Genomic DNA, 26,767 nt, shown 5'->3' with positions numbered 1-26,767 from the left:
TAAAACAGCTTGGAAGGAAACCCAAGTACTGTTAAAGGACTTAAAAACCTTATTAAACTGGATCACCATTGAAGAAAGGGACAGTTAATGACTGATGAATTAATTATGGCCTGAGTGTCCTGCCGAGTTGGACACCTCAATGCGAAGAGGATTTCTCGTCAACAGAGGCCTGATAGGAACAGCACCCTTCAGATCAGCTCTGCTGAATAACTGGAGTCTTCTCCGTTTAACTAATAGAAAAGAGTTGCAGAAAATATACCTAGGGAATGTAATACATGGATATTTACAGTAAGGTTGGTATTTGTGAAATAGAAAAGGGTGTTCTATATGTTGTTTATTAACAAAAGGGGCTTAAGTAAGAATTTAATGAGTGATTTAACAAGTATAGAGTGAGAATCATATAGTGATCTAAGAAATTGAGTAAAAGGTACTATAATAAATAAGAACAAATGAAATGGGTATTAGGTTTGTGTGCCATGAATTCTAATTGTAGGAAATACAATTTAACAATAGATTGATGAATAGTGAATTACTAGCTTGTAACATTTTATTAATTAGAACTCACTGAAGTCCTTATTAATTAGAATTCACTCGAAACAGTTATCCTGCTTGCATATTCATATTACCTGTATTATTATTTCCTGTAGAAAAGACACATTTTAGACAACGGACAAATGCATTCATTTGTTAAAAATAAAACGGCGCACGCCGCGTTTTTTTTCACTGCAGTACCTGCCTGTTTGTTATTCTTCCGGCTTCTGGCCTGACGTCACTGCTCAGCCATTTCCTGTCACACTCTCATTCTAAAATCCCATCAAAGTCTGCAGTAGATATTGTAAAGATGGAGTCTGCTGAAACCTAGATTTAGTCTACAGTACATCTTGTAAAGACAAAATGAAAGAGTTCTTCCACACGCAATAAAATAGTTTGTATTGTTTAGTAAGATGTGCATGTCTGCCCTTAATCCATTTATTTAAATAAATGATTCAGTTTGTATTTAACACTGTGAGCGGCACCTGCAACAAACATTCGCCTTCCACAGAGGATTCCTATTGGCATGGGAAGAAATCAGTCATTCAGTTCCATTAAACACAACGGACACAGACCCGGCTTCTTGCAGCAGAGCCTGCCTGAGTGCACACTCCGCCCGGCTTCTTGCAGCAGAGCCTGCCTGAGTGCACGCTCCGCCCGGCTTCTTGCAGCAGAGCCTGCCTGAGTGCACGCTCCGCCCGGCTTCTTGCAGCAGAGCCTGCCTGAGTGCACGCTCCGCCCGGCTTCTTGCAGCAGAGCCTGCCTGAGTGCACGCTCCGCCCGGCTTCTTGCAGCAGAGCCTGCCTGAGTGCACGCTCCGCCCGGCTTCTTGCAGCAGAGCCTGCCTGAGTGCACGCTCCGCCCGGCTTCTTGCAGCAGAGCCTGCCTGAGTGCACGCTCCGCCCGGCTTCTTGCAGCAGAGCCTGCCTGAGTGCACGCTCCGCCCGGCTTCTTGCAGCAGAGCCTGTCTGAGTGCACGCTCCGCCCGGCTTCTTGCAGCAGAGCCTGCCTGAGTGCACACTCCGCCCAGCAGACACAGGAAGACAGCCGCTCCAGTTTTGGTGGAAGGCTGCTTGTCCTCTGAGTTAGTGTCCTGTTTGAATCATAAACTGCTTGGGGTTGACCCTGCACCTCTAGGGCTAAAATACATGTATTATGTTTTATTTTTCTAAAGAAAAAAAAAAAGTACATTTACATGTCATTAATCACATCACATTAAAGTTTATAGATAAATTCCATAAATATTACCTGTTGTGTACTTCCATTCATTACATAGGTCTCAAATGTGCAGTTCTGAATGAAGCTTGTGTTACAGTAAACTTTTTATTTTAAAACAGCTGGTACTACAATACAGTAGGTAAAGAAATGTTTGCAAAAGATGCTTTCAGATAGTGTTGCACGTCCTTGGCTTCCCTCCTGCCATAAACCAACCAGCTGCTTCCCTACTGACTGCTTTCCTTTAGCCAGTAGTATAGCCAAGAGGAGAGACATGGAAAGGGAGAACGGTCTTTAGAATAATGCAGTAACGGATGTTTCAAAATGAAAACACGTTTTTGCTATAACGTGTTTCTTTAAAAAAAAAAAGTGTGTGTGTATATATATATATAGTGACACGGTCTTGCTCAGGTCTCATGCCGCTGATTAAGCATGCAGAGAGACACATGGACATGGAGTTGAAATGCAGGCACAGGCGCGCAGGATTTATTAACAAACAGAAAACGAAAGTCAATAAAGGTGGTCATGTGACATTACCAGCGATGGTAACACCAGAAGTCTAAGCTGTACAAAAATGCTAAATAAAACACAATACAACAAACTATAACTCAAAGGTGCCGTGAAAACGGCAGGCTTTGCAGCATCCGCGAGCTAACTCCCGCTATTGTTTTTAAACTGATGGACACTTGGTCGAGACCCACCCACCTGCTGATTGAGGACCAGCACAGCCAATCACTTGCAGCCCTTCCCCTCAACCAAGCCTAGCAGGCAACAAGTCTCAATCGAGCGCCCGTCTGTAAACAATAATTCAATCAAAACAAATCAACTCCAAAAAAACACACAATAAACCCATTCCCACATACAAACCACATCAACAATAATTACCTAGGGAGGTCACAAGGGAGGTCACACCAAATATGGATTTGATTTTGATTTTTCTTCTGTTCACTCACTTTGCATTTAGTTAATTGATAAATATAATCTATTAACATGTCTATTTTTGAAAGCATTCTTACTTCACAGCATTTTTTCACACCTGCCTAAAACTTTTGCACAGTACTGATATATATATATATATATATATATGGACGACTCAGGTTTGTTTGCCCATTTAAAATCCAGACCCAAACACAGATAAGTGATTTCAAGCGCTGATGCGCTAATTTTCAATAAACAAGGAATCAAAACAGAAAAATAAACACCTAGCTCTATTCGAGCACTAGCTAAACACAAATAGGCACATTAAACTAATACCAGACAGCTAGGCTGTTTACCGGCTGAAAAAACAAAAACACAGTTTAACAAATACAATAAAGGCTTCACACAGTACCTTTGAATACTACGAGACACAGCCGGGCTCTTCACACAGCAGCCCAGAGTGAACCGACTTACAATCTTTCCTAACAAACATGCTTACACATGTGATTTTGGCAGGGATAGTTTACCACAGAAGCAGCGATTGACCCTGAAGACAAATGAACACAGTATTCCAGAGGACTACAGGAACACACCCAGACGCACCCGGACAGCAAGCCAGTGAAGTGTTGTGCATGTTCTTCTGCTCAAAGTGTTAAGAAGTGAAAGTAGTTTTATAGCTGAAATTTGATTTTTTTCACAGTCGTCATTCTCCTTTTCTCTCGGATTTTCTTGATCTGGTAGGTCTGAACTGCAGCCAATGTAATCATAAAAATCTGAGGAGAGAAAAAAAAAATCTGTTAGGATTAATAAAAACCGTTCGCATTTAAATATAGATGCAAAAATCTGCATTATAAACTTCAATTGAAGAGCATTATGCAGATTATGCTATACCCTTCCTCAGCATGACATTTATACCTCTTACATGCTGTTGAAAAGATCTATGCCTCTGGATGAAGGATTTGCATCATCTAGAATTTTAGTATTGAGACATTCTTTAAAAATGAACTATATGAACATCATTTAGATCTCTTATTTAACAATGTCATAAAAAAATACAAAATTATATCACAGAAGTCTATTGGAAGCCATAATAGTAGAACATTATTTCATCTTTCTAATCAGTTTTTTGTTAAGTATATGGAAACCTCAAAGCGGTGTCAAATTCAATATGTTAACAGAACATTATTCAGCAGGTTTCACTCAACTTCATGAAACACAATTCGTTAATTCTATAGGATGATGCAAAACGTTTGGCCATAGCTGTGTAAGATGGGAAATTTGCTTACAAATAACGGCCAAAAATTGAAATAATTCCTATGGAAGTCATGTCACCTACTGTAGGGGGCCTTTTCAGAAATGAATGTGTCTAATGTTTGTAATGTGAACACCGAGTTCTTGTAGTGTTTATGATGCTGAAGACGGCCGTCTAATGATGTCCCTGCTGTTATTTAGGGACTAGGATTAATACAATATTTTAAGTGTGACCTCTCCAGTGCGTTACACAACTCCTTTGATTTGTACTCTCCACTTTGTAATTGCTTCCCCGGACTGTGTGCTTGCCGACAGCGAGGAGTCTATTGCAACACCAAGGTCTTTCTGTTCATGAGCCTCTTCTACTGCTACACCACCCATTCGGTGCTTGAATGCTGCAGTTCTGAAAACATGCTGCTCGTCGAATTCCCCAGTAGTTAAGCCTCCTACGACCTACAGGTGTATTAAAGTTGTGCACTGCGTGTGTTATTCAAACCTGCCTCCAGCAAGCACAGCCCCGTAGTTATTCCTCCAATAATAAGCAGGTTCTGTTTTCCCCATGTCCCAATCTTCTTCAGACATCCAATCAGGTGGATCTTGTGTCCAATAGACCAGGCATTAAGATTCTGCATACCATACCCACACATGGTGTTTAGGACAGACTGCCAACAGGAAAGGGCACACAAAAAGTGATCAAAACGTTAACTAGAACATTGCAATTCGATTTAAGCATTACTATGGTGATAACATAAATACCGTTTTTTTATGTTAAAATACTAAAAGACTTAAATCAAAAACACTGACTTTTTCAAAGTCTTCAAATAATAAACGATAATAAACCCCATTCAGAATGAACAACATAACCACACTGCACCAGAACATATTCCCACTGCGACCTTGCGCTCCACACAACCCTCCCGTCTAATCACCTTCTAATTCTCACTAATTCTGCTTCATCAGGAACAGGTATATTTGGTGTGCCAGTTCGTTTACATTACTGAGGTTAGTTTTAGCTGCAGGTAAACTTTCTGAGCCACACACCATCCTGCTACTACCTGCTGCAGCAGAGAGGATGAATGCTTTAGCCAAAAACACCTTAAAAGGCGCACAAATATGGGCTAGTGAAGTGTACAATGTTTTTAATTCCAATGTGGAAGTACCCTTTTAATGTGATTGTAGAAACAACACAATCCCATGCGTGCTTTAGCTCTAGAATGTGCAGTTTTGAAAGATACACAAAATTGTAAACATGTATTCTATTTTAAAGAATGATATCTGGTATTACTTGGTTATAGGAATCTGTTTGCAAGCCGTGCTTTTAGACTACCTCCTGATATTCCTTGATATTCCTGTATACTGGATGCAGTATACAGCTTCAACAGACTATTATTATACACGGCTAGCCTCGTATTGACCCTTTAAATGGATTTGGCTCTACAAGAAAAAGCCCTGCCTCCCGCGTTGCTTTTGTTGACCCTAGGAATAACCAGCAGCCCCACATCCAGGAAGATACAGTCAGTAACTCCTGCAGATTAACTAGGTGCTAATTCATTCAGGGCCTTGTAAATTAACAGCAAAATCTTAAAAGAAATTCTATACAGCAGAGGGAACCATTGTAAAAAGGCCAAAACAGGGGTAATATGTTCAGTTTTCCTGGTTTTAGTCAGAATTCTAGCAGCAGTATTCTGAACAGATCATTCTGTATTCTGAACATGTTTTGGGACACCCGAAAAAAATGCATTACAATAATCAATTCTAGATGAAACAAAGGCAAGCATTAGTCTCTTGGCATCAGAAATAATTGGTCTCAGTTTGGCTATATTTCTCAAATGGTAAAAAGATACTTTAGTACTTTCCCTAATATGAGTCTCAAATGAGATCAGGATCAAAAATGACCCCAAACTTTTAATTACTAGTTTAAGTTTTGATGAGAGACTGCAGGGGTCATGTAATCCCACATTTCCTTTTAGTTCGTTCTGTGAGCCCACTAGCATAACCTCTGTTTTACCTGAACATTAGAAAATTCTGTGACACCCAGCGCTTGATATCTGTAAGACAAGTAGCTAATAACACCCAGACAGAAGACATTCCTGGCTTTAGGGACAAATACAGCTGGGAATAGCAATGGAAGTTCACGCCACATTCACGCCACGCCACGTGTGGATAATGTCAACTAACAGTGGCATATATATTGAAAACAACAAGGGACCTAGAATGGAGAACTGTGGAACACCACAGACAATTTCCGATAATGCCGATTTTACCTCCCAAATAGACCATCACTGCTATAAGCAGCAGTGGTCACAAGAAGCTGTATTCATTGAGGACAGCAGCTGCGCATGTTAACTGACAGGACAGCTGAATCTGCCTCACTGATATCACAAGAGCACCTCTGCAGCGCAGTTAGGTGACAGCGAAGTGACACGGGTGTCTGAACTGCAACACAGGAATGTCACAGTATTGTAACCTTAAGCTAAATAAATAAATAATACGACAAACAAAAACCAACTAGATTCTTCATGTTTTTTTTCCAGTTGCCCGCGTCAGCATGACGCCAGAGGGGGGCCCACATACAGAAATGGAGGTCCATTGCCCGTCTCCCACAAAAAACTGCCGCCAGTCCTGATAGCCTACCACAGGTAGCAAAAAAACAAAAAAAGTGTTATTTTTTATATGTAGACAAGTGTGCATGTGGATTTGTTACCTACAAATAAGTTATTTTAAAAGAAAACATTTCTACATAAAAATCAGAGACCACGATATATATGAGAAGTTTCTTGTAGTCTGCACAGAACACACTCATCTCTGCACAGCGCAGCATGGGACTGTAGTCTGCACAGAACACACTCGTCTCTGCACAGCGCAGCATGGGACTGTAGTCTGCACAGAACACACGCGTCTCTGCAGAGCGCAGCATGGGACTGTAGTCTGCACAGAACACACGCGTCTCTGCAGAGCGCAGCATGGGACTGTAGTCTGCACAGAACACACTTGTCTCTGCACAGCGCAGCATGGGACTGTAGTCTGCACAGAACACACTCGTCTCTGCACAGCGCAGCATGGGACTGTAGTCTGCACAGAACACACTCGTCTCTGCAGAGCGCAGCATGGGACTGTAGTCTGCACAGAACACACTCGTCTCTGCAGAGCGCAGCATGGGACTGTAGTCTGCACAGAACACACTCGTCTCTGCACAGCGCAGCATGGGACTGTAGTCTGCACAGAACACACTCGTCTCTGCACAGCGCAGCATGGGACTGTAGTCTGCACAGAACACACTCGTCTCTGCAGAGCGCAGCATGGGACTGTAGTCTGCACAGAACACACTCTCTGCAGAGCGCAGCATGTCTCTGCAGAGCGCAGCATGGGACTGTAGTCTGCACAGAACACACGCGTCTCTGCAGAGCGCAGCATGGGACTGTAGTCTGCACAGAACACACTCGTCTCTGCACAGCGCAGCATGGGACTGTAGTCTGCACAGAACACACTCGTCTCTGCACAGCGCAGCATGGGACTGTAGTCTGCACAGAACACACTCGTCTCTGCACAGCGCAGCATGGGACTGTAGTCTGCACAGAACACACTCGTCTCTGCAGAGCGCAGCATGGGACTGTAGTCTGCACAGAACACACTCGTCTCTGCACAGCGCAGCATGGGACTGTAGTCTGCACAGAACACACTCGTCTCTGCACAGCGCGGCATGGGACTGTAGTCTGCACAGAACACACTCGTCCCTGCACAGCGCGGCATGGGACTGTAGTCTGCACAGAACACACTCGTCTCTGCAGAGCGCAGCATGGGACTGTAGTCTCCACAGAACACACTCGTCTCTGCACAGCGCAGCATGGGACTGTAGTCTGCACAGAACACACTCGTCTCTGCACAGCGCAGCATGGGACTGTAGTCTGCACAGAACACACTCGTCTCTGCACAGCGCGGCATGGGACTGTAGTCTGCACAGAACACACTCGTCTCTGCACAGCGCAGCATGGGACTGTAGTCTGCACAGAACACACTCGTCTCTGCAGAGCGCGGCATGGGACTGTAGTCTGCACAGAACACACTCGTCTCTGCACAGCGCAGCATGGGACTGTAGTCTGCACAGAACACACTCGTCTCTGCACAGCGCGGCATGGGACTGTAGTCTGCACAGAACACACTCGTCCCTGCACAGCGCGGCATGGGACTGTAGTCTGCACAGAACACACTCGTCCCTGCACAGCGCGGCATGGGACTGTAGTCTGCACAGAACACACTCGTCCCTGCACAGCGCGGCATGGGACTGTAGTCTGCACAGAACACACTTGTCTCTGAGAAACAGTGTCTTCAGGGACCTTTCTTAGTGCAACAGGAAATTATGTCAGGCGTAAAAAGCTTGCAGTAGGAATACTTGCATGGTTGGATGCTTGGGAGTTATATAATTATTTGAACATTCAATAAATCTGAGAAAAGTTGAAATGTGCTCAAAACAAAGGCAAGCAAAACATTAGTAAACTGTTATACCTATCAACATTTTAGTACCAGATTTCACATTTTCAAATGAAAATGCATGCTTTATACCAGGTGTATCTTTCAAAACTGCATGTTTGAGGCCTATATAGCTAATGGAACTGCAAAACAGATTTACAAAATTACTGTGTTTGTGCAGTAGGGTCTGTTATTATTGTGTTTGCTAAACTTACTTTAACAGTGTGAGGCTGGGGTGCAGAGGGCTCTATTATTTTTTTAAAAAGTGTTTGTATCATATTTACCTCATTGTTTTTAATGCAGCAGGAGTAGGGCACACCACAGCGCTCAAGACTTGGGTTCGAGTTGACACAATTAAAATAGACATTGTGTGACCAGTCTGTGTACTGGCTAACCCCACAACACTGAAACTAGACAAGGCAAAGGAGCTGTTAAGCAATGTTCACAAGGTACTGTCAGCCTAGAGGTACAAACTAAAGCCAACTGCATGGTGATTCACCCCAATGATAATGTCTGCAAAACCACAGCGAGCACAACATGTTTACAGAATAGGAACTGTCTGGTTAACTGAAAAATAACTGCATATGACAGTCAAGAAGGCCTTCGCCCACGGCTCGTTTGAAAAAAGAAATTGCTAAAAATGAACAGCTGAAAGCATGCCCTTCAATGAAAAATCTCTCATGTGATGCCTCTATAGCTCTTCTCTGTAGAACAGTACTCGGTCAAGCAAGCTGGCTTCTATATTGTATTAGAAACATTCTCTAACCTTGAGCTGAGATTTGATGTCTTCTGTGAATAACAGATTATAACAGGACCTTCAAATCCCCCAAGCAAGCTGTTTTTTCCCTGTCAGTGTTGTACTCTGTGGTGACGCTTCTACAGTGCTACAGAGATGGGCTCAAAGCCTCCAATGTTTAATTTCTATGGAGGGCACATTGACTATCAATTGAGATAAATATTTTCCAGAAAAGTAATTGCAGATAACAAAATAGTGAATTCACTTTCTCCACCATGCGCATCCATTCATTATACAGCTCAAATGTGCAGTTTTGAAAGAAACACATAGTCAGCAAACAAGTCATTTCATTTCAAAGCATGACATCTGGTGCTACACTGGCGTTTGCAGGTTATGGAGAGTTGAATTGTCCCCACCCCTTCACTGACAATAATCAATCAGCTGTTTTCCCTATTGACTGACATGCTTTCAGCCAGTAACATGACCCAGAAGACACTGCTGGGGTGAAATGACCATGGAAGTTAAAAACGTCCTGGAAGACAAGGCAAGCAAACTGAGAAGTTTCTTTATCCTAGTGTAGTACCAGATGTCTGTAAAATGTATTTTTATTTTAAAACAATAACATGTTTCTTTCTAAACTGCATGCGAGACCTCTGCAGTTAACAGAAGTGTAATATGCAAGCTTTATGAGACAATTTAGTGAGCTAAAATCACTTGAATGCGACAATGAAGAGAGTGGAGGCTTCTATCGCAGATCTGCCCTTTAGACTGGCATTGAGCTTGAGCTCTGAGCAGTACATTCAAGCCCTTGTTATACACAATGAGGAAACTATATACAGTAGTTTTATGAATGCACAGTTGCAGCTTGGTTTGTTCCAGTATTATTGTACCTTCTTTTGTACAAAGTCAATGAGGTTTTGCAGATCAAGGTCATCTCTGTATCTGCTGATCCCTCTCCTCATGACAGCCTCTGTTCTGGTCAGCACCTGAAGAGCAAAATGGGAACCCAAACCCATTTCAACACTCAGTCAGATCACTGGCAGAGAATCAGGTCATACAAACTGACTCACACACCATTCAGAGTATTTGGTTTCCAAGTTTTGTTTCAGTTTCTTTAGAAATACAAAGTAAACTGAAATTCAATGACAAACATTTCAACTAGAAGTCTTTTTTTTTAAAAAACGTATGTCATTGAATTGGAGTTTCTTTACCTTTCTGAATTCAGCACTACTGACTTTAATAGTTATGGGTGATTCTGTTTTCATCACATCCTTGACACTTAAAGTTCAGTGAGGCTCACTACTTAATCATCAAAGAACTGCTCTGCACAGCTTAGTGGAGAAAAACAAAACTGTATCAATCTGGGATAAGTTTCCAGTGTGGAAGCAATGCTGACACAAAACCGGTCCCTTGCGGTGTCCCTCAAGGGTCTGTTCTCGGGTCTCTTCTCTTCAACATCTACATGCTTCCCTTGAGTCACCTCATCCACTGGCATAAACTCATGTTTCACTCCTATGCTGATGAAACCAAGCTCTACCTAAAACCAAAACCTGGATGTCCCTCTGGCATGGTCCGGCTCTCAGCTTGCATCCAAGACATCGAGGCCTGGATGTCTGCCAATTTTCTTCAGATGAACACTAGCAAACCTGAACAACTTCTAGTAGGATTGAAAACTCAACTCAAGAATCTCAATATTGCTGGCTTAAACCTTGGAAACTGTCTGCTGCTGCCTTCCCCACTGTACAAAGCCTTGGCGTACTTCTGGATAGTAACGACAGGAGTGAAGAGAATCGGACCACGGAATTGAACTTATTTAGCCTAGAAAATCAGGGAGACTTGATATAAGTTTTTAAAAACCTAAAACGAGTTGAAAAAGTTTCCCCCGTCATGACCACAGCACAGAGACCGGTGTGGATAGAAGGCCCTTTCTTCTTCAGTGGAGAGGGGGTGGGATGGGATTCCCAGCCACATTGTTGATGCTGAATCTCTGGGATCCTTTAAACCCGACTTGATAACGTCTGAGAACAATCAGCTACTAGGAAGTGGATGAGCGCTGATGGGCTGAACAGCCTCCTCTTGTTCGTAACTTTTTTCAAACCTAATATTCTAGTGTTCTACCTGTTACAGTCACTTTTATTGTAGACTCCCTTGTAAACGTTTAGTACAGTATGATTTTACTATGGGAATGGCACATTTGTTAATGTAGGGGTATGTTGGGGGCTGTCCTGGGTAATAAAGCAAGTAAAAATATAGCAATATATTGTTTGATTAACTCTCCCCAAAGATTAAAAATCCTCTAGAATTACCAAGTCAGAAAATATGAATCCGAGTGCAGCAGCTGTAATCTGCAGGAGAATAACGGCAAGCAGGATCCCTGCAAACTGAGGGAAAAAGAGAATTGGGAAGAAATCAAACACAGAATAATCAAAGGGGATGTCATAAAACTGAATACTTTGTAAAGAATTAAGTCAAACGGCAGTGAAAAGGTTCCTTTTTACTCGACACCATTGGTAATGGAACGGACGTAGAATACAGCTCTGTGTCAAACAGCAAGACAATAACTCAAAGGTTAATGTCTTTATGAAACTGTATTTTCATAAGTCACACGACCTCAATATGGTAGCCATATTAGGTCAGAGGTCAATATCATGGCCAGCAACATATTTATCCTGACAGCTTTATATAACCCTGTAAATATGAAGCCACTATCTCAGTGGTTTCTGAGACACAAAGCTTTGACACTGTGGAAGCAGTAGGTTCCATTTTTCTTCTCCGATACCAGTCGTAGAATGTGACCGCGAGTCACAGAATACCGTGCAGAGTATGAAACCAGTATCACAAAGCATTTGGTCTTTATCATCCCAAAACCAAAAAGTCAATGTGGCCATCTTAGGTCACAGGTCAAAGTGAAGGGTGTAGATTTTGCCCATAGTTTCCACAAATACAAAGTTGTAGGAGATTTTAGCAAACTCACTCAAGCTCCCTTACTGTACTTACAATGTTCAGCAGATTCAGTGAGTCCCTCAGGGCCCCAAAACAGCCGAAAAACGTGATGATAAACATGAGAGAGCCGACCACGATCAGCAGGAGAGCAGGGTCTGCTGTCAGCGAGTCGACCGCACCTGTGAAACATGAACAGGCTCTGCAGGACAAACAGCACAGCACAAAGCCTTCCTCAGTGTTCCTGGAGGCACTGCTTAGAAGTCTCGGAAAATGAAATACTGTATCATTATGTGACAGCTTGCTATATTTATACATGAAAAGGAATAACTCGTTTGGGGAGCTCACAATGGTCTTGGCTATAAGCAGGCTGGTGCCCGTGTGGGTTCAAGCCAGCTGGCTTTTTTAAAAAAAAAATGTAAATCTGTGAACTTGAATCGATGAACACCATGTATATCGGTTGTCTTTGTTTTGAATTTGTTACCAGAACATTGTAAAATAATAGAGCACACTGTTTTAAACTTAACATTTTTTGTCTGTTTAATGTTTAATATGACATATCAGTAAATTAATAATATAACAGACTGTGTGTGTAATTATCTATTATTATCATTTAATCACAGTGGTTAACTTTACTTTACCAGCCTGTTTAAGGGTGACGCCCCTCTAACAGTGGAGATGGGTCTGCTCTTGCACTGTGCTGTATTAGAGCTTCTTTAACAGTGGAGATGGGTCTGTTATTGCACTGTGCTGTATTAGAGCTTCTTTAACAATGCAGATGGGTCTGTTATTGCACTGTGCTGTATTAGAGCTTCTTTAACAGTGGAGATGGGTCTGCTCTTGCACTGTGCTGTATTAGAGCTTCTTTAACAATGCAGATGGGTCTCCTCTTGCACTGTGCTGTATTAGAGCTTCTTTAACAGTGGAGATGGGTCTGTTATTGCACTGTGCTGTATTAGAGCTTCTTTAACAGTGGAGATGGGTCTGCTCTTGCACTGTGCTGTATTAGAGCTTCTTTAACAGTGGAGATGGGTCTGCTCTTGCACTGTGCTGTATTAGAGCTCTGATAATGATGATTTAGTTCACAGAGTGACTTTATTGAACTCAAGATTAGTTTGAAAGAAATAATTTGATTAAAAAAAAAGACTAAAGCCATGTTGTTTAGTTGAAAGAAAAGGGTGGAAAATATAAATTCACATTTTAATATTGTTACTTGTAACAATATACCCTTGGAGAGAGCTGACAGATTGAAATATGTAGGTGTTTACATTGATACATCTCTTAAATCTGAAAAACACATTCAGGCTGTATGTAAAAAACGTGGATTATTGTTTGGTCAGCGTCACTGTTTAAGGTTTAACACAAGACTATCTAAACAGACTCTGTTTAATACAAGACTTGCTATCTAAACGGAGCCTGTTTCCAGCTCTGGATCATGGTGACGTGATATACAGTGCCTATAGAAAGTCTGCACCCCCTTGAACATTTTTCACATTTTGCTGTGTCAGTGCCTCAGAGTTTCATGCATTTAAATGAGGATTTTTTCTTATCTACACACCATACTCCTCACTGTTAAGGGGACATTTTTTTCTCAATAAAAACTTTTATATATTAAAAATACAAAACAAAGATCATAATTGGATAAGTCTCCACCCCCCTGAGTTAATACTTGGTGGAAGCAGCTTTGGCAGCAATTACAGCTGTGAGTCTGTTGGGATAGGTCTCTACCAACTTTGCACATCTAGATTTGGCAATATTTGACCATTCTTCTTTATAAAACTATTCAAGCTCTGTCAAGTTCCTTGGGATGTGTTGATGGACAGCAATCTTCAAGTCATGCCACAAATTTTCGATTGGCTCTGACTGGGCCACTCAAGGACATTTACCTTTTTGTTCCTTAGCCATTCCAGTGTAAATTTGGCTGTGTGCTTTGGGTTGTTGTCATGCTGAAAGGTGAACTTCCGTCCCAGTTTAAGCTTCCTTAGCAGGTTTTCCTCAAGGACTTCTCTGTACTTTGCTCCATTCATTTTTTCTTCTATCCTGACAAGTGCCCCAGTCCCTGCCGATGAGAAACATCCCCATAACGTGATGCTGCCACCACCGTGCTTCACAACAGGGATGGTGTTCTTTGGGTGATGCACAGTGTTGGGTTTGTGCCAAGCATAACGCTTTGCATTTAGGACAAAAAGTTCCATTTTAGTTTCGTCAGACCATAAAACTTTTTGCCACATGGCTACAGAATCTCCTGAGTGTTTTTTGCATACTTCAAACGGGATTCAGGGTGGGCTTTCTAGAGTAATGGCTTCCTTCTTTCACCCTACCATGCAGGCCAGATTTGTGGAGTGTTTGACACATGCACACTTTGACCAGTCTTGGCCATAAAAGCCTGTAGCTCTTGCAAAGTTGCCATTGGCCTCTTGGTAGCCTCTCTGATCAGTCTCCTTCTTGCTCAGTCATCCAGTTTGGAGGGACGGTCTGATCTAGGCAGGGTCTTGGTGGTGCCATACATCTTCCACTTCTTAATAATCGTCTTGACCGTGCTCCAGGGGATAATCAAGCCCTTTGATATTTTTTTATACCCATCCCCTGAACTGTGCCTTTCAACAACTTTGTCCCGGAGTTCTTTTGAAAGTGCCTTGTTGCTCATGGTTGAGTCTTTGCTTTGAAATGCACTACCCAGCAGAGTACAGGAAATGCTGAATTTATCCTGAAATCATGTGAATCACTACAATTTAACACAGGTGGAGGCCACTTAACTGGGTGTGTGATTTTGAAAGCGATTGGTTACACCTGAGCTAATTTAGGATTGCTATTACAAGGGGGGTGGACACTTATCCAACCAAGCTATTTCAGTTTTTTTCAGTTAACTATTTTAATGCATTTTAATTCCAGGCTATAAGGCAACAAAAGATGAAAATTTTGAAAAGGGATGTAGACTTTCTATAGGCACTGTACACGGCAGGCAACCAAACCTCAAGAGCGTTCACGCAAAAACAAAAAAATAATAAAAAGTATTTGAGTAATTGCAATAATATCCACTTACACTGATAGCAAACCTCATAAAACGACTTTACTATTGTTAGTGTTTATACATTACTGCACTGTGCTCCAGACCCCCTACAGTGTTTATTCATTACTGCACTGTGCTCCAGACACCCTACAGTGTTTACACATTACTGCACTGTGCTCCAGACACCCTTCAGTGTTTATTCATTACTGCACTGTGCTCCAGACACCCTGCAGTGTTTATTCATTACTGCACTGTGCTCCAGACACCCTGCAGTGTTTATACATTACTGCACTGTGCTCCAGACACCCCAGACACCCTGCAGTGTTTATTCATTACTGCACTGTGCTCCAGACACCCTGCAGTGTTTATACATTACTGCACTGTGCTCCAGACCCCCTACAGTGTTTATTCATTACTGCACTGTGCTCCAGACCCCCTACAGTGTTTATTCATTACTGCACTGTGCTCCAGACACCCTGCAGTGTTTATACATTACTGCACTGTGCTCCAGACCCCCTACAGTGTTTATTCATTACTGCACTGTGCTCCAGACACCCTACAGTGTTTATTCATTACTGCACTGTGCTCCAGACACCCTGCAGTGTTTATTCATTACTGCACTGTGCTCCAGACACCCTACAGTGTTTATTCATTACTGCACTGTGCTCCAGACACCCTGCAGTGTTTATACATTACTGCACTGTGCTCCAGACACCCTACAGTGTTTATACATTACTGCACTGTGCTCCAGACTGTGCTCCCTGCAGTGTTTATACATTACTGCACTGTGTTCCAGACACCCTATACATTACTGCACTGTGCTCCAGACACCCTGCAGTGTTTATACATTACTGCACTGTGTTCCAGACACACTGCAGTGTTTATACATTACTGCACTGTGTTCCAGACCCCTTGCAGTGTTTATACATTACTGCACTGTGTTCCAGACCCCCTACAGTGTTTATATGCTGAACAAAAATATAAATGCAACATGCAACAATTTCAAAGATTTTACAGTTACAGTTCATATAAGGAAATCAGTCAATTGAAATAAATTCATTAGGCCTTAATCTATGGATTTCACATGACTGGGAATACAGATATGCATCTGTTGGTCACAGATACCTTAAAAAAAAAGGTAGGGGCATGGATCAGAAAACCAGTCAGTATGTGGTGTAACCACATTTTGCCTCATGCAGCGCTACACATCTCCTTCGCATAGAGTTGATGAGGCTGTTGATTGTGGCCTGTGGAATGTTGTCCCGCTCCTCTTCAATGGCTGTGCGAAGGTGCTGGATATTGGCAGGAACTGGAACACGCTGTCGTACACGTCGATCCAGAGCATCCCACACATGCTCAGACGTGTCTGGTGATTATGCAGGCCATGGAAGAACTGGGACATTTTCAGCTTCCACGAACTGTGTACAGATCCTTGCGACATGGGGGCGTGCATTATCATGCTGAAACATGAGGCGATGGCGGCGGATGGCACGACAATGGGCCTCAGGATCTCGTCACACTATCTGTGCATTCAAATTGCCATCGATAAAATGCAATTGTGTTCATTGTCTGTAGCTTATGCCTGCCCATACCATAACCCCACTGCCATCATGGGGCACTCTGTTCACAACGTTGACATAAGCAAACCGCTCGCCCACACGATGCCATACACGCTGTCTGCCATCTGCCTGGTACAGTTGAAACCGAGATTCATCTGTGAAGAGCACACTTCTCCAGCGTGCCAGTGGCCATCGAAGGTGAGCATTTGCCCACTGAAGTCGGTTACGACGCCGAACTGCAGTCAGGTCAAGACCCTGGTGAGAACGACGAGCACGCAGATGAGCTTCCCCGAGACGGTTTCTGACAGTTTGTGCAGAAATTCTTCGGTTGTGCAAACCCACAGTTTCATCAGCTGTCCGAGTGGCTGGTCTCAGACGATCCTGCGGGTGAAGAAGCCAGATGTTGAGGTCCTGGGCTGGCGTGGTTACACGTGGTCTGCGGTTGTGAGGCCGGTAGGATGTACTGCCAAATTCTCTAAAACGACGTTGGAGGCGGCTTATGGTAGAGAAATGAACATTCAATTCTCTGGCAACAGCTCTGGTGGAAATTCCTGCAGTCAGCATGCCAATTGCACGCTCCCTCAAAACTTGAGACATCTGTGGCATTGTGTTGTGCGACAAAACTGCATATTTTAGAGTGGCCTTTTATTGTCCCCAGCACAAGGTGCACCTGTGTAATGATCATGCTGTTTAATCAGCTTCTTGATATGCCACACCTGTCAGGTGGATGGATTATCTTGGCAAAAGAGAAATGCTCACTAACAGGGATGTAAACAAATTTGTGCACAAAATTTGAGAGAAATAAGCTTTTTGTGCATATGGAAAATTTCTGGGATCTTTTATTTCAGCTCATGAAACATGGGACCAACACTTTACATGTTGCGTTTATATTTTTGTTCAGTGTACATTTACTGCACTGTGTTCCAGACCCCCTGCAGTGTTTATACATTACTGCACTGTGTTCCAGACCCCCTGCAGTGTTTATACATTACTGCACTGTGTTCCAGACCCCCTGCAGTGTTTATACATTACTGCACTGTGTTCCAGACCCTGCAATGTTTATTCATTACTGCACTGTGTTCCAGACCCCCTGTAGTGTTAATATATTTCTGCACTGTGCCTTTGCTGTATTCTCTATCCTGTATCACAGTATTTTTATTTCAACATATTCCTGACAGTGTTTTTTATTCACACACCATAGGTAAAAAAACCAAACCTACAGAATTACTTTTTTTCTCAACTGTGACTCAGGAATGGTAAGAGAGATGTTTTCTTCTAAACATCACTGTGTCTCCAGATCACACTCCCTCCTGCAACAATGCTGGAGATTGAAATGAGTGGCGTGTTGTGGGAATAGAAAAGCAGCGTTGTTGCAGGAGGGAGCGTGATCTGGATACACTGCGGTCCTTACACATTTTTTTTTCTCCTGGAGAACACTCTCGTGTAAATATTGAAAAATCAACTGTCAGGTTGATTGACAACTCATAATGTGTAATTTCAAAAGCGTTGGTGACATGTCTAAAAATATATCCTTGTGTGAGATAGCAAGGAGGGGGTTAAAATCCTCCCTGCTAAAAAAAATGTGAGAATGCACGTTTGGGTGAATGGGCTAAGGGTTTTAATTGTTTAATTATCCCCTGCACCTGGTGCTAATTGTAAATTGGAGCCAGGCGCAGGGTATTTAAGAGAGGCAGGCAGTCTGCTCAGGGCTGCTGAGAAGAGCTCACTGTGTGAGTGAGCAGTCGTATCAGGGTATTGTGTGAAACTTGAGTAAGTTTTTGGTGTTTGGGGCAGGTAAACGGCTTAGCTGTCCTGTGTGCTAGTTAGGTTCCTCTTGGTGTTTAGTGAGAGCTCCAAAAACGGGTTAGGTTTTTCTTTCTGTTTTGTTTATTTGTTTGTGTACATTAAAAGTGCGCATCAGCGCTATTTTTGTTTCAATCTAGTCTGTGTCATTCGTGATTTTTGAAGGGAAAAGAACCCAAGCGAGTCTATTTAGTGAGCCGGCCGTCGCACCTTGTAATACAGATAACACAGGACACATCAAAGGTGAAGGATGCACTTCTTTTAAATATTGCAGGGGGTTCTGTAACATGTAAAAAAAGAAAGTAAGAGTTTTTTCAACCCATGTTTTCACACCTACCTCCCTCTTTCGCTACTTTTGCATAGATACCCACCGATACCAACACAGCACTGGAGACCTGTATGGAAGAACATGCAGACACTGCATCAGATCCATTGCATATCCAATTCATATTAACTGTGAAATACATATGAGTGAAGCAGAGCTGTGTCAGGGTTAGGAGTCTACCCGAGTGAAGCAGAGCTGTGTCAGGACGAGTCTACCCGAGTGAAGCAGAGCTGTGTCAGGACGAGTCTGCCTGAGTGAAGCAGAGCTGTGTCAGGACGAGTCTGCCTGAGTGAAGCAGAGCTGTGTCAGGACGAGTCTACCCGAGTGAAGCAGAGCTGTGTCAGGACGAGTCTACCCGAGTGAAGCAGAGCTGTGTCAGGACGAGTCTACCCGAGTGAAGCAGAGCTGTGTCAGGACGAGTCTACCCGAGTGAAGCAGAGCTGTGTCAGGACGGGTCTACCCGAGTGAAGCAGAGCTGTGTCAGGACGGGTCTGCCCGAGTGAAGCAGAGCTGTGTCAGGACGGGTCTGCCCGAGTGAAGCAGAGCTGTGTCAGGACGGGTCTGCCCGAGTGAAGCAGAGCTGTGTCAGGACGAGTCTACCCGAGTGAAGCAGAGCTGTGTCAGGGTTACGAGTCTACCCGAGTGAAGCAGAGCTGTGTCAGGACGAGTCTGCCCGAGTGAAGCAGAGCTGTGTCAGGACGAGTCTGCCCGAGTGAAGCAGAGCTGTGTCAGGACGAGTCTGCCCGAGTGAAGCAGAGCTGTGTCAGGACGGGTCTACCCGAGTGAAGCAGAGCTGTGTCAGGACGAGTCTGCCCGAGTGAAGCAGAGCTGTGTCAGGACGAGTCTACCCGAGTGAAGCAGAGCTGTGTCAGGACGAGTCTACCCGAGTGAAGCAGAGCTGTGTCAGGACGAGTCTGCCTGAGTGAAGCAGAGCTGTGTCAGGGTTAGCTACCCGAGTGAAGCAGAGCTGTGTCAGGACGGGTCTGCCCGAGTGAAGCAGAGCTGTGTCAGGACGAGTCTACCCGAGTGAAGCAGAGCTGTGTCAGGACGGGTCTGCCCGAGTGAAGCAGAGCTGTGTCAGGACGAGTCTGCCCGAGTGAAGCAGAGCTGTGTCAGGACGAGTCTGCCCGAGTGAAGCAGAGCTGTGTCAGGACGAGTCTACCCGAGTGAAGCAGAGCTGTGTCAGGACGAGTCTGCCCGAGTGAAGCAGAGCTGTGTCAGGACGAGTCTACCCGAGTGAAGCAGAGCTGTGTCAGGACGAGTCTGCCCGAGTGAAGCAGAGCTGTGTCAGGACGAGTCTACCCGAGTGAAGCAGAGCTGTGTCAGGACGGGTCTACCCGAGTGAAGCAGAGCTGTGTCAGGACGAGTCTACCCGAGTGAAGCAGAGCTGTGTCAGGACGAGTCTACCCGAGTGAAGCAGAGCTGTGTCAGGACGAGTCTACCCGAGTGAAGCAGAGCTGTGTCAGGACGAGTCTACCCGAGTGAAGCAGAGCTGTGTCAGGACGAGTCTGCCCGAGTGAAGCAGAGCTGTGTCAGGACGGAGTCTACCCGAGTGAAGCAGAGCTGTGTCAGGACGAGTCTACCCGAGTGAAGCAGAGCTGTGTCAGGACGGGTCTACCCGAGTGAAGCAGAGCTGTGTCAGGACGGGTCTGCCCGAGTGAAGCAGAGCTGTGTCAGGACGGGTCTGCCCGAGTGAAGCAGAGCTGTGTCAGGACGGGTCTACCCGAGTGAAGCAGAGCTGTGTCAGGACGGGTCTGCCCGAGTGAAGCAGAGCTGTGTCAGGACGAGTCTGCCCGAGTGAAGCAGAGCTGTGTCAGGACGGGTCTGCCCGAGTGAAGCAGAGCTGTGTCAGGACGGGTCTGCCCGAGTGAAGCAGAGCTGTGTCAGGACGAGTCTGCCCGAGTGAAGCAGAGCTGTGTCAGGACGGGTCTGCCCGAGTGAAGCAGAGCTGTGTCAGGACGGGTCTGCCCGAGTGAAGCAGAGCTGTGTCAGGACGGGTCTGCCCGAGTGAAGCAGAGCTGTGTCAGGACGGGTCTGCCCGAGTGAAGCAGAGCTGTGTCAGGACGGGTCTGCCCGAGTGAAGCAGAGCTGTGTCAGGACGGGTCTGCCCGAGTGAAGCAGAGCTGTGTCAGGACGGGTCTGCCCGAGTGAAGCAGAGCTGTGTCAGGACGAGTCTGCCCGAGTGAAGCAGAGCTGTGTCAGGACGGGTCTGCCCGAGTGAAGCAGAGCTGTGTCAGGACGGGTCTACCCGAGTGAAGCAGAGCTGTGTCAGGACGGGTCTACCCGAGTGAAGCAGAGCTGTGTCAGGACGGGTCTACCCGAGTGGAGCAGAGCTGTGTCAGGACGAGTCTACCCGAGTGAAGCAGAGGTGCTGATTAACATGATTTTTAGACACTTAATATAAGATCATTACAGGAAACAAATGAAATAAAAACATTTAGTGAGCATTAGTCACAATTAATATAACAAAGACCAAAATACACAATTTTTGGTAGTTTCAAAATCAATCTTTGTAAATAAAAAAAATAAATAAAATAAATAATAATAATAAATTTTAAAAGAAATTTAAAATATTTGTTCATGACAAAAGTATTGGCATCATTACATTAAAAGTCTGTGCAAATGTAATAGAACTAATTAAAATATATCTGACTTGCCTGAAAACCATTACACAGTAATTAAGCAGCATTATAATGTCTAAAGCCAGAATAACAGGTAATTCTTTCCACATCTGTTGAAGAAGAACATTTTGACAGCACAGCAGACGATCGGCAAGACAAAGGAGTTAGATTCACGTTTGAGAAGCAAAGGTAATGAATGACTACAGAACAGAATCAAAGAAATACCAAAACCCACACTCAGAGCAATAACCAACAAGTACCACAGAACACATTTAACTGAAACACAGTTGTATACACACAGACCTCACTGCACCTGAACATAGAAGAGTTGTATACACACACACACACACACACACTCACTACATATGAACATGATGCATTTTTCTAAATATTATTTGGTCCAATGAGACTAAAATAAAACTTTTCCCCAAAAATGGAACATAGTATGTTTGGAGAAAAAAGGGAAAGCCATCAATGAAGAAAACTTTTCAGCACATGCAAGTGCCAGTTAAATAAACAAAAAAGTGCAAAAATCAAAAGATGTAAAGAAAAACAAAACACTGAACAAAACTACAAAACACATGCTGCTATACGCAGGGTCTCGCTGCCTCCTGTATGCTACGAGGTGCAATTGTGAACGACGCTCCCCTATTCCTCACTGTGGACTATGTGGTTGCCCAGATTCCCTCTGAGCTCAATTACACAATGTTCCAGTACGGGTAACTATGGTAAATTGAGGGCCTGTCTTCTATAGCCGTCTCCGCTGTCTTCCAATTCCACCTGTCACTGTCCCAAGCACAGGCCCTCTTTATTGATACCCTTCTTTATCCTCTCCTTCTCTGTTCTATTCCGATTCTCTGGCCAAAGCTTCTGCCAGCTTGTATCCTGAGAGGGTCGTTTTTATAGGATCGACTGTCGACACCCCCCTAAATCCGCTCCCCAACCAAATCAAAGAGGTCTGCTCCACACCCCCCTGCTCAACCTCCTTGTGTAAGCACCATGATTGGCAAGCAGGTCAAACAGGGCTTCCGCACCGCTCCACTCCCCCTCCGGCAAGATCCCTCATGCGCCCGGTAGCCAGCACAGGTCCCCCCTGTCACAGCCATAATAAAAGCAAAGGAGGACACACGAAATACTAAAGCAAGGGTGCCAATACTTTCTTCATGAAGGAATATTTTCAATGAAATACGTTTATTTGTTTTTTGATAGACTGTTACATTTCTAGAAATTGTGTATTTAGTTTTTTCACAAAGTGGTTAAAGTTTACAAGCTTGCTGTCCTTAACCTGTTCCCATGTATTGTGGTATAATAAGCTTAGGGTGCCAGTACTTTAATCTGTTACTGTAAAGCTACTTCAGCGTCGCTGTGGATCAAGTCCACTCAACAGTGCTGGTATTCTGATGGTCACAGCTACTTTTAAGACAATAAAGCACCCATCCACTGCACTGGAGCTGTAGGCTTGAGGAACATCATTTCAGACACCTTCCATGGCCACCACAATCCCTGGATCTCATCCAATTGAGTATGCTTGGGAAGAACGACACATTGTCATCAACAGCCCACCTCTCTGAAATATTAATGACTGAATGGATTCCCTCAAGACTCCTTCCAACACCTTGTGGAGTTGGCACCATATCTTCTAGTGATCTGTTACAAGACCCTACTAAAACTTGATATAAGAGGCCACTGTCCCATGATTTGAATGAAATTAATAAGTGTGTTCATCCCAGCAATTAGGATTTCCAGACAAGCTCAAAGCAGTTCAGATTCAGGTAACGGCAGATTTATAATTATAATAACTCAGTATGGGAGAAACACAGCCACGCACACTGATTGCAAACAAAACAAACTGAAATGCTATTTGAAGCTCCTACCCTTGGCTAAGGGATTGTTTTTAAAGCACAGGTCAGCTCTCTTTGACACGGTATACCTTTTTTTTTAATTTAGTCGTTGCAAATTATTTTTTATTTTCTCCCAATTTGAAATAGCCCATTACTGTCTAGGTTCAGCTCACCGCTACCACCCCTATGCTGATTCGGGAGGGGTGAAGATGAACAAACGTTGTCCTCCAAAGCGTGTGCCGGCAGCCGCCCGCTTCTTTACGCACTGCGGATTCACCATGCAGCCACTCAGGAGCTACAGCGCCGGAGGACAACGCAGCTCCTGGGCAGCTAACAGGCAAGCCTGCAGGCGCCCGGCCAGACTACAGGGGTCGCTGGTGCACTGTGAGCCAAGGACACCCTGGCCGACCTAGGCTCCGCCCCCCCCCCAGCGATGCTCAGCCAATTGAACGCCGCCTCCTGGGAACTCCCATCCACGGTCAGCTGTGGAATAGCCCAGACTCGAACCAGCAACGCCCAGGCTATAGGGGGCATCCTGCACTAGGCAGAGCGCCTTTACTGGATGCGCCACTCGGTAGCCTGCACAGCATACCTTTTAAAGGCAAGGTGCTTTGTGGGGTTGTTTTGCCCCTGATTGAACATCATGCAAGCGTCTGCATGTCTGAAGAGGCTGTGTGAGTAACTATTTACAAACTCTACTGTGTCACTGAATTTAGATTTTACTGGATTATTAAGAAAACTGTCTTTTACAAACAGACACCTGTCTTGTTAAAAAAGATACACATCAATTCACAATTGCTTTGCAGAATGTCCCTTAACTCCTGTTTAGTTACACTATCTGAAATATCAAATAATTTTCCACAATAATAATCTCTTCACCTACGTGCAAATTATTTGTCATTATTATTTTATGCATTTTCTTTACATAATTGAGCCTTCACAAGTTCAACCAAAATGCAGTACAGCATACAACACAAGTTATATTTGCGATGACCTACACTAGGGCTGATCAACAACTTCAAACACTCACTAAATGCCTGTTATGTAGCAGTGACCAACACACGCACACACAAAGACGTGTTTGCATTCCTGTACTTGTGGGAACATCTCTTTGACTCTCACTACATTTTTAGCTACTATTTCTAAATCGTCAGACAAAACTTCACACAGGGTGAAAGTCGACAACAAACGAAATATGTTGGCACTTTTATTATTTCTTTCGAAGGCATATTTAGTTCTTAAAAAGGTGTTTTACAAAGTGGGGAAGTCTCCACAAGGTCGTTTATTTATTTTTTTAAGGAGTTACTATCTTTGTGGGGACATTTTCTCAAATTGTGTCTAACATTGATAGAAATACCTGCCCATACACACACACACTGTGCACCTAAAATCAGAGATCAGTTTTGAGAATGGCAATTACCGTATTCCGAATTCACTTACCCAGAATATATAGCAGCAGGCAAACAACGTGTACTTAATCCCACCGCAGGTCTTCATAGTCTTGCAGTCCTGGGCAATACAACTCGCTCCGTATCGTTGCTTTCCGCGGACTGTGAGACACGGCTGCTCTGCATTCGGGTCTGCTTCGTCCCACTGCCCGGCGTGTGCGAACTTGTCTGTCATCAACACAGATCACATTAATCAGAGCTACCGTGGCGTCACACCTTATAAAACACAAACTCGCTCTGTAGTGTATTTTTTGTTGATTGATTGATTATTATTTTTTTTTTTTAAACGTTTGTAATTATAACAAATTGCTACATAAGTTATCAAACACTGTTTTGCTACCTTGTCAAAATCTGCTACCTGGACAAAACGCCACACGTGTACCAAAATGTAATCTGTAGCTGTAAACGTTTTCTCGTTTGTTTGTTTGTTTTTTGGTCTAGTTAAAACAATCCAACAATTCATCTTGGTGGATACAGAGATTAGTTTAAAAAGATTCTAAAACTGATATAGCAGAACTAAAATAATGTAATATATTTAACATTACTTATTTTCAAACTAATATCAGCACATTGACAAATATTAACACTGAACACCAGGCAAATATATGTAGTAATAATAATAATAATAATAATAATAATAATAATAATAATAATAATAAATAATAATACCTTGATAATGTTCTTTTTTGAAGGTACCAAAATTTGATGGGTGCTTTTGTAATGTCAAAATATCATACTTTTTCATCTCAAGTTATAATTGGTCCAGACATTTCAGATTCTCCAGACCAGAACCCAGGTAAAGGCAGGTTTAGGAAAGCATGTGAACTCAGTACTAGAGCAGTGAAAACCAGAGTCACTGAGAATGATTATATACACTGAACAGACAGGGAATGGGAGATTGTAATCACTGAACAGACAGGGAATGGGAGATTGTAATCACTGAACAGACAGGGAATGGGAGATTGTAATCACTGAACAGACAGGGAATGGGAGATTGTAATCACTGAACAGACAGGGAATGGGAGATTGTAATCACTGAACAGACAGGGAATGGGAGATTGTAATCAATGAACAGACAGGGAATGGGAGATTGTAATCACTGAACAGACAGGGAATGGGAGATTGTAATCACCGAACAGACAGGGAATGGGAGATTGTAATCACTGAACAGACAGGGAATGGGAGATTGTAATCACCGAACAGACAGGGAATGGGAGATTGCAATCACTGAACAGACAGGGAATGGGAGATTGTAATCACTGAACAGACAGGGAATGGGAGATTGTAATCACTGAACAGACAGGGAATGGGAGATTGTAATCATTGAACAGACAGGGAATGGGAGATTGTAATCACCGAACAGACAGGGAATGGGAGATTGTAATCACTGAACAGACAGGGAATGGGAGATTGTAATCACTGAACAGACAGGGAATGGGAGATTGCAATCATTGAACAGACAGGGAATGGGAGATTGTAATCACTGAACAGACAGGGAATGGGAGATTGTAATCACCGAACAGACAGGGAATGGGAGACTGTTGTTTTGTCCTGTAAATGTATATTTGATCTTTATTTTTTATGTTACATGAGACACCATTTTGAATTTAATTGTATTTACACAATGTAGTTATAAATTAAGTATCTGTCTTTGTTTTCTATGTGCTTTTTGAATGTAGAGTTAAAAATATAATTCCATATAATAAAATATCCAACATGTTTCCATGGTAAAATATGCAATGAGTCAATGTCATCTCAAAGGAATCTTGTGGAATTTCACAATACAAACAGCGTGCTTGTTTCAGGGCCTAAGGCAAAATACCACGCGTGTCTTAACATCCATCTCAGCCAGAAAGTTCCTCCGACACCTACTCTTCCTATTTCCAATGTGTCAAAAACATCTGATACAGATCAAGTTAGTATAAAGGGACTGGGCATACAAATACCATTTTGTACAAAAGCAGCCAGGTTATATAATTGTGTCTTGATTACTGTGCCGGCCTGCTTGATTAACTTAAAGGTGTTCACAACCCCTGCAGTGGAACCACATGATTTCACCTTTGCTGTATCCTGTGTTGCCTGTCACAGCGACTGTCTTTAAC

The 26,767-nt window shown here is 43.4% G+C and overlaps 1 protein-coding gene across 1 annotated transcript; it reads right to left on the bottom strand.

Annotated features, from left to right (window-relative positions):
- Window positions 1-2,775: 2,775 nt before the first annotated feature.
- Window positions 2,776-24,829, bottom strand: zgc:113223 (uncharacterized protein LOC541424 homolog). Its single transcript, XM_041230400.1, has 8 exons — window positions 24,658-24,829; window positions 18,768-18,825; window positions 12,116-12,240; window positions 11,425-11,499; window positions 10,009-10,104; window positions 8,667-8,792; window positions 4,416-4,577; window positions 2,776-3,437 (listed from the first exon to the last, which is right to left on the bottom strand). Exons 1-8 carry the CDS (start codon window positions 24,712-24,714, stop codon window positions 3,336-3,338), a joined length of 801 nt encoding a protein of 266 aa, XP_041086334.1. The 5' UTR covers window positions 24,715-24,829; the 3' UTR covers window positions 2,776-3,335.
- Between the last annotated feature and the right edge of the window lie 1,938 nt (window positions 24,830-26,767).

Source organism: Polyodon spathula, chromosome 27, assembly GCF_017654505.1.
Source record: "Polyodon spathula isolate WHYD16114869_AA chromosome 27, ASM1765450v1, whole genome shotgun sequence".
Lineage (NCBI taxonomy): Eukaryota > Metazoa > Chordata > Actinopteri > Acipenseriformes > Polyodontidae > Polyodon > Polyodon spathula.
Note: the sequence above shows the minus strand (reverse complement) of the source record. Positions and strands in the feature narration are given on the sequence as shown.

Excerpts from the sequence above, each read along its gene's own strand:
- zgc:113223 (XM_041230400.1), bottom strand. The coding sequence starts at position 24,714 with ATGAAGACCTGCGGTGGGATTAAGTACACGTTGTTTGCCTGCTGCTAT. Across the intron at positions 10,105-11,424 it reads GATTCATATTTTCTGACTTG|GTGCTGACCAGAACAGAGGC; the intron begins GTAATTCTAGAG and ends TTTGCTCTTCAG. Across the intron at positions 8,793-10,008 it reads TTGACTTTGTACAAAAGAAG|TTTCAGTGTTGTGGGGTTAG; the intron begins GTACAATAATAC and ends TGCCTTGTCTAG.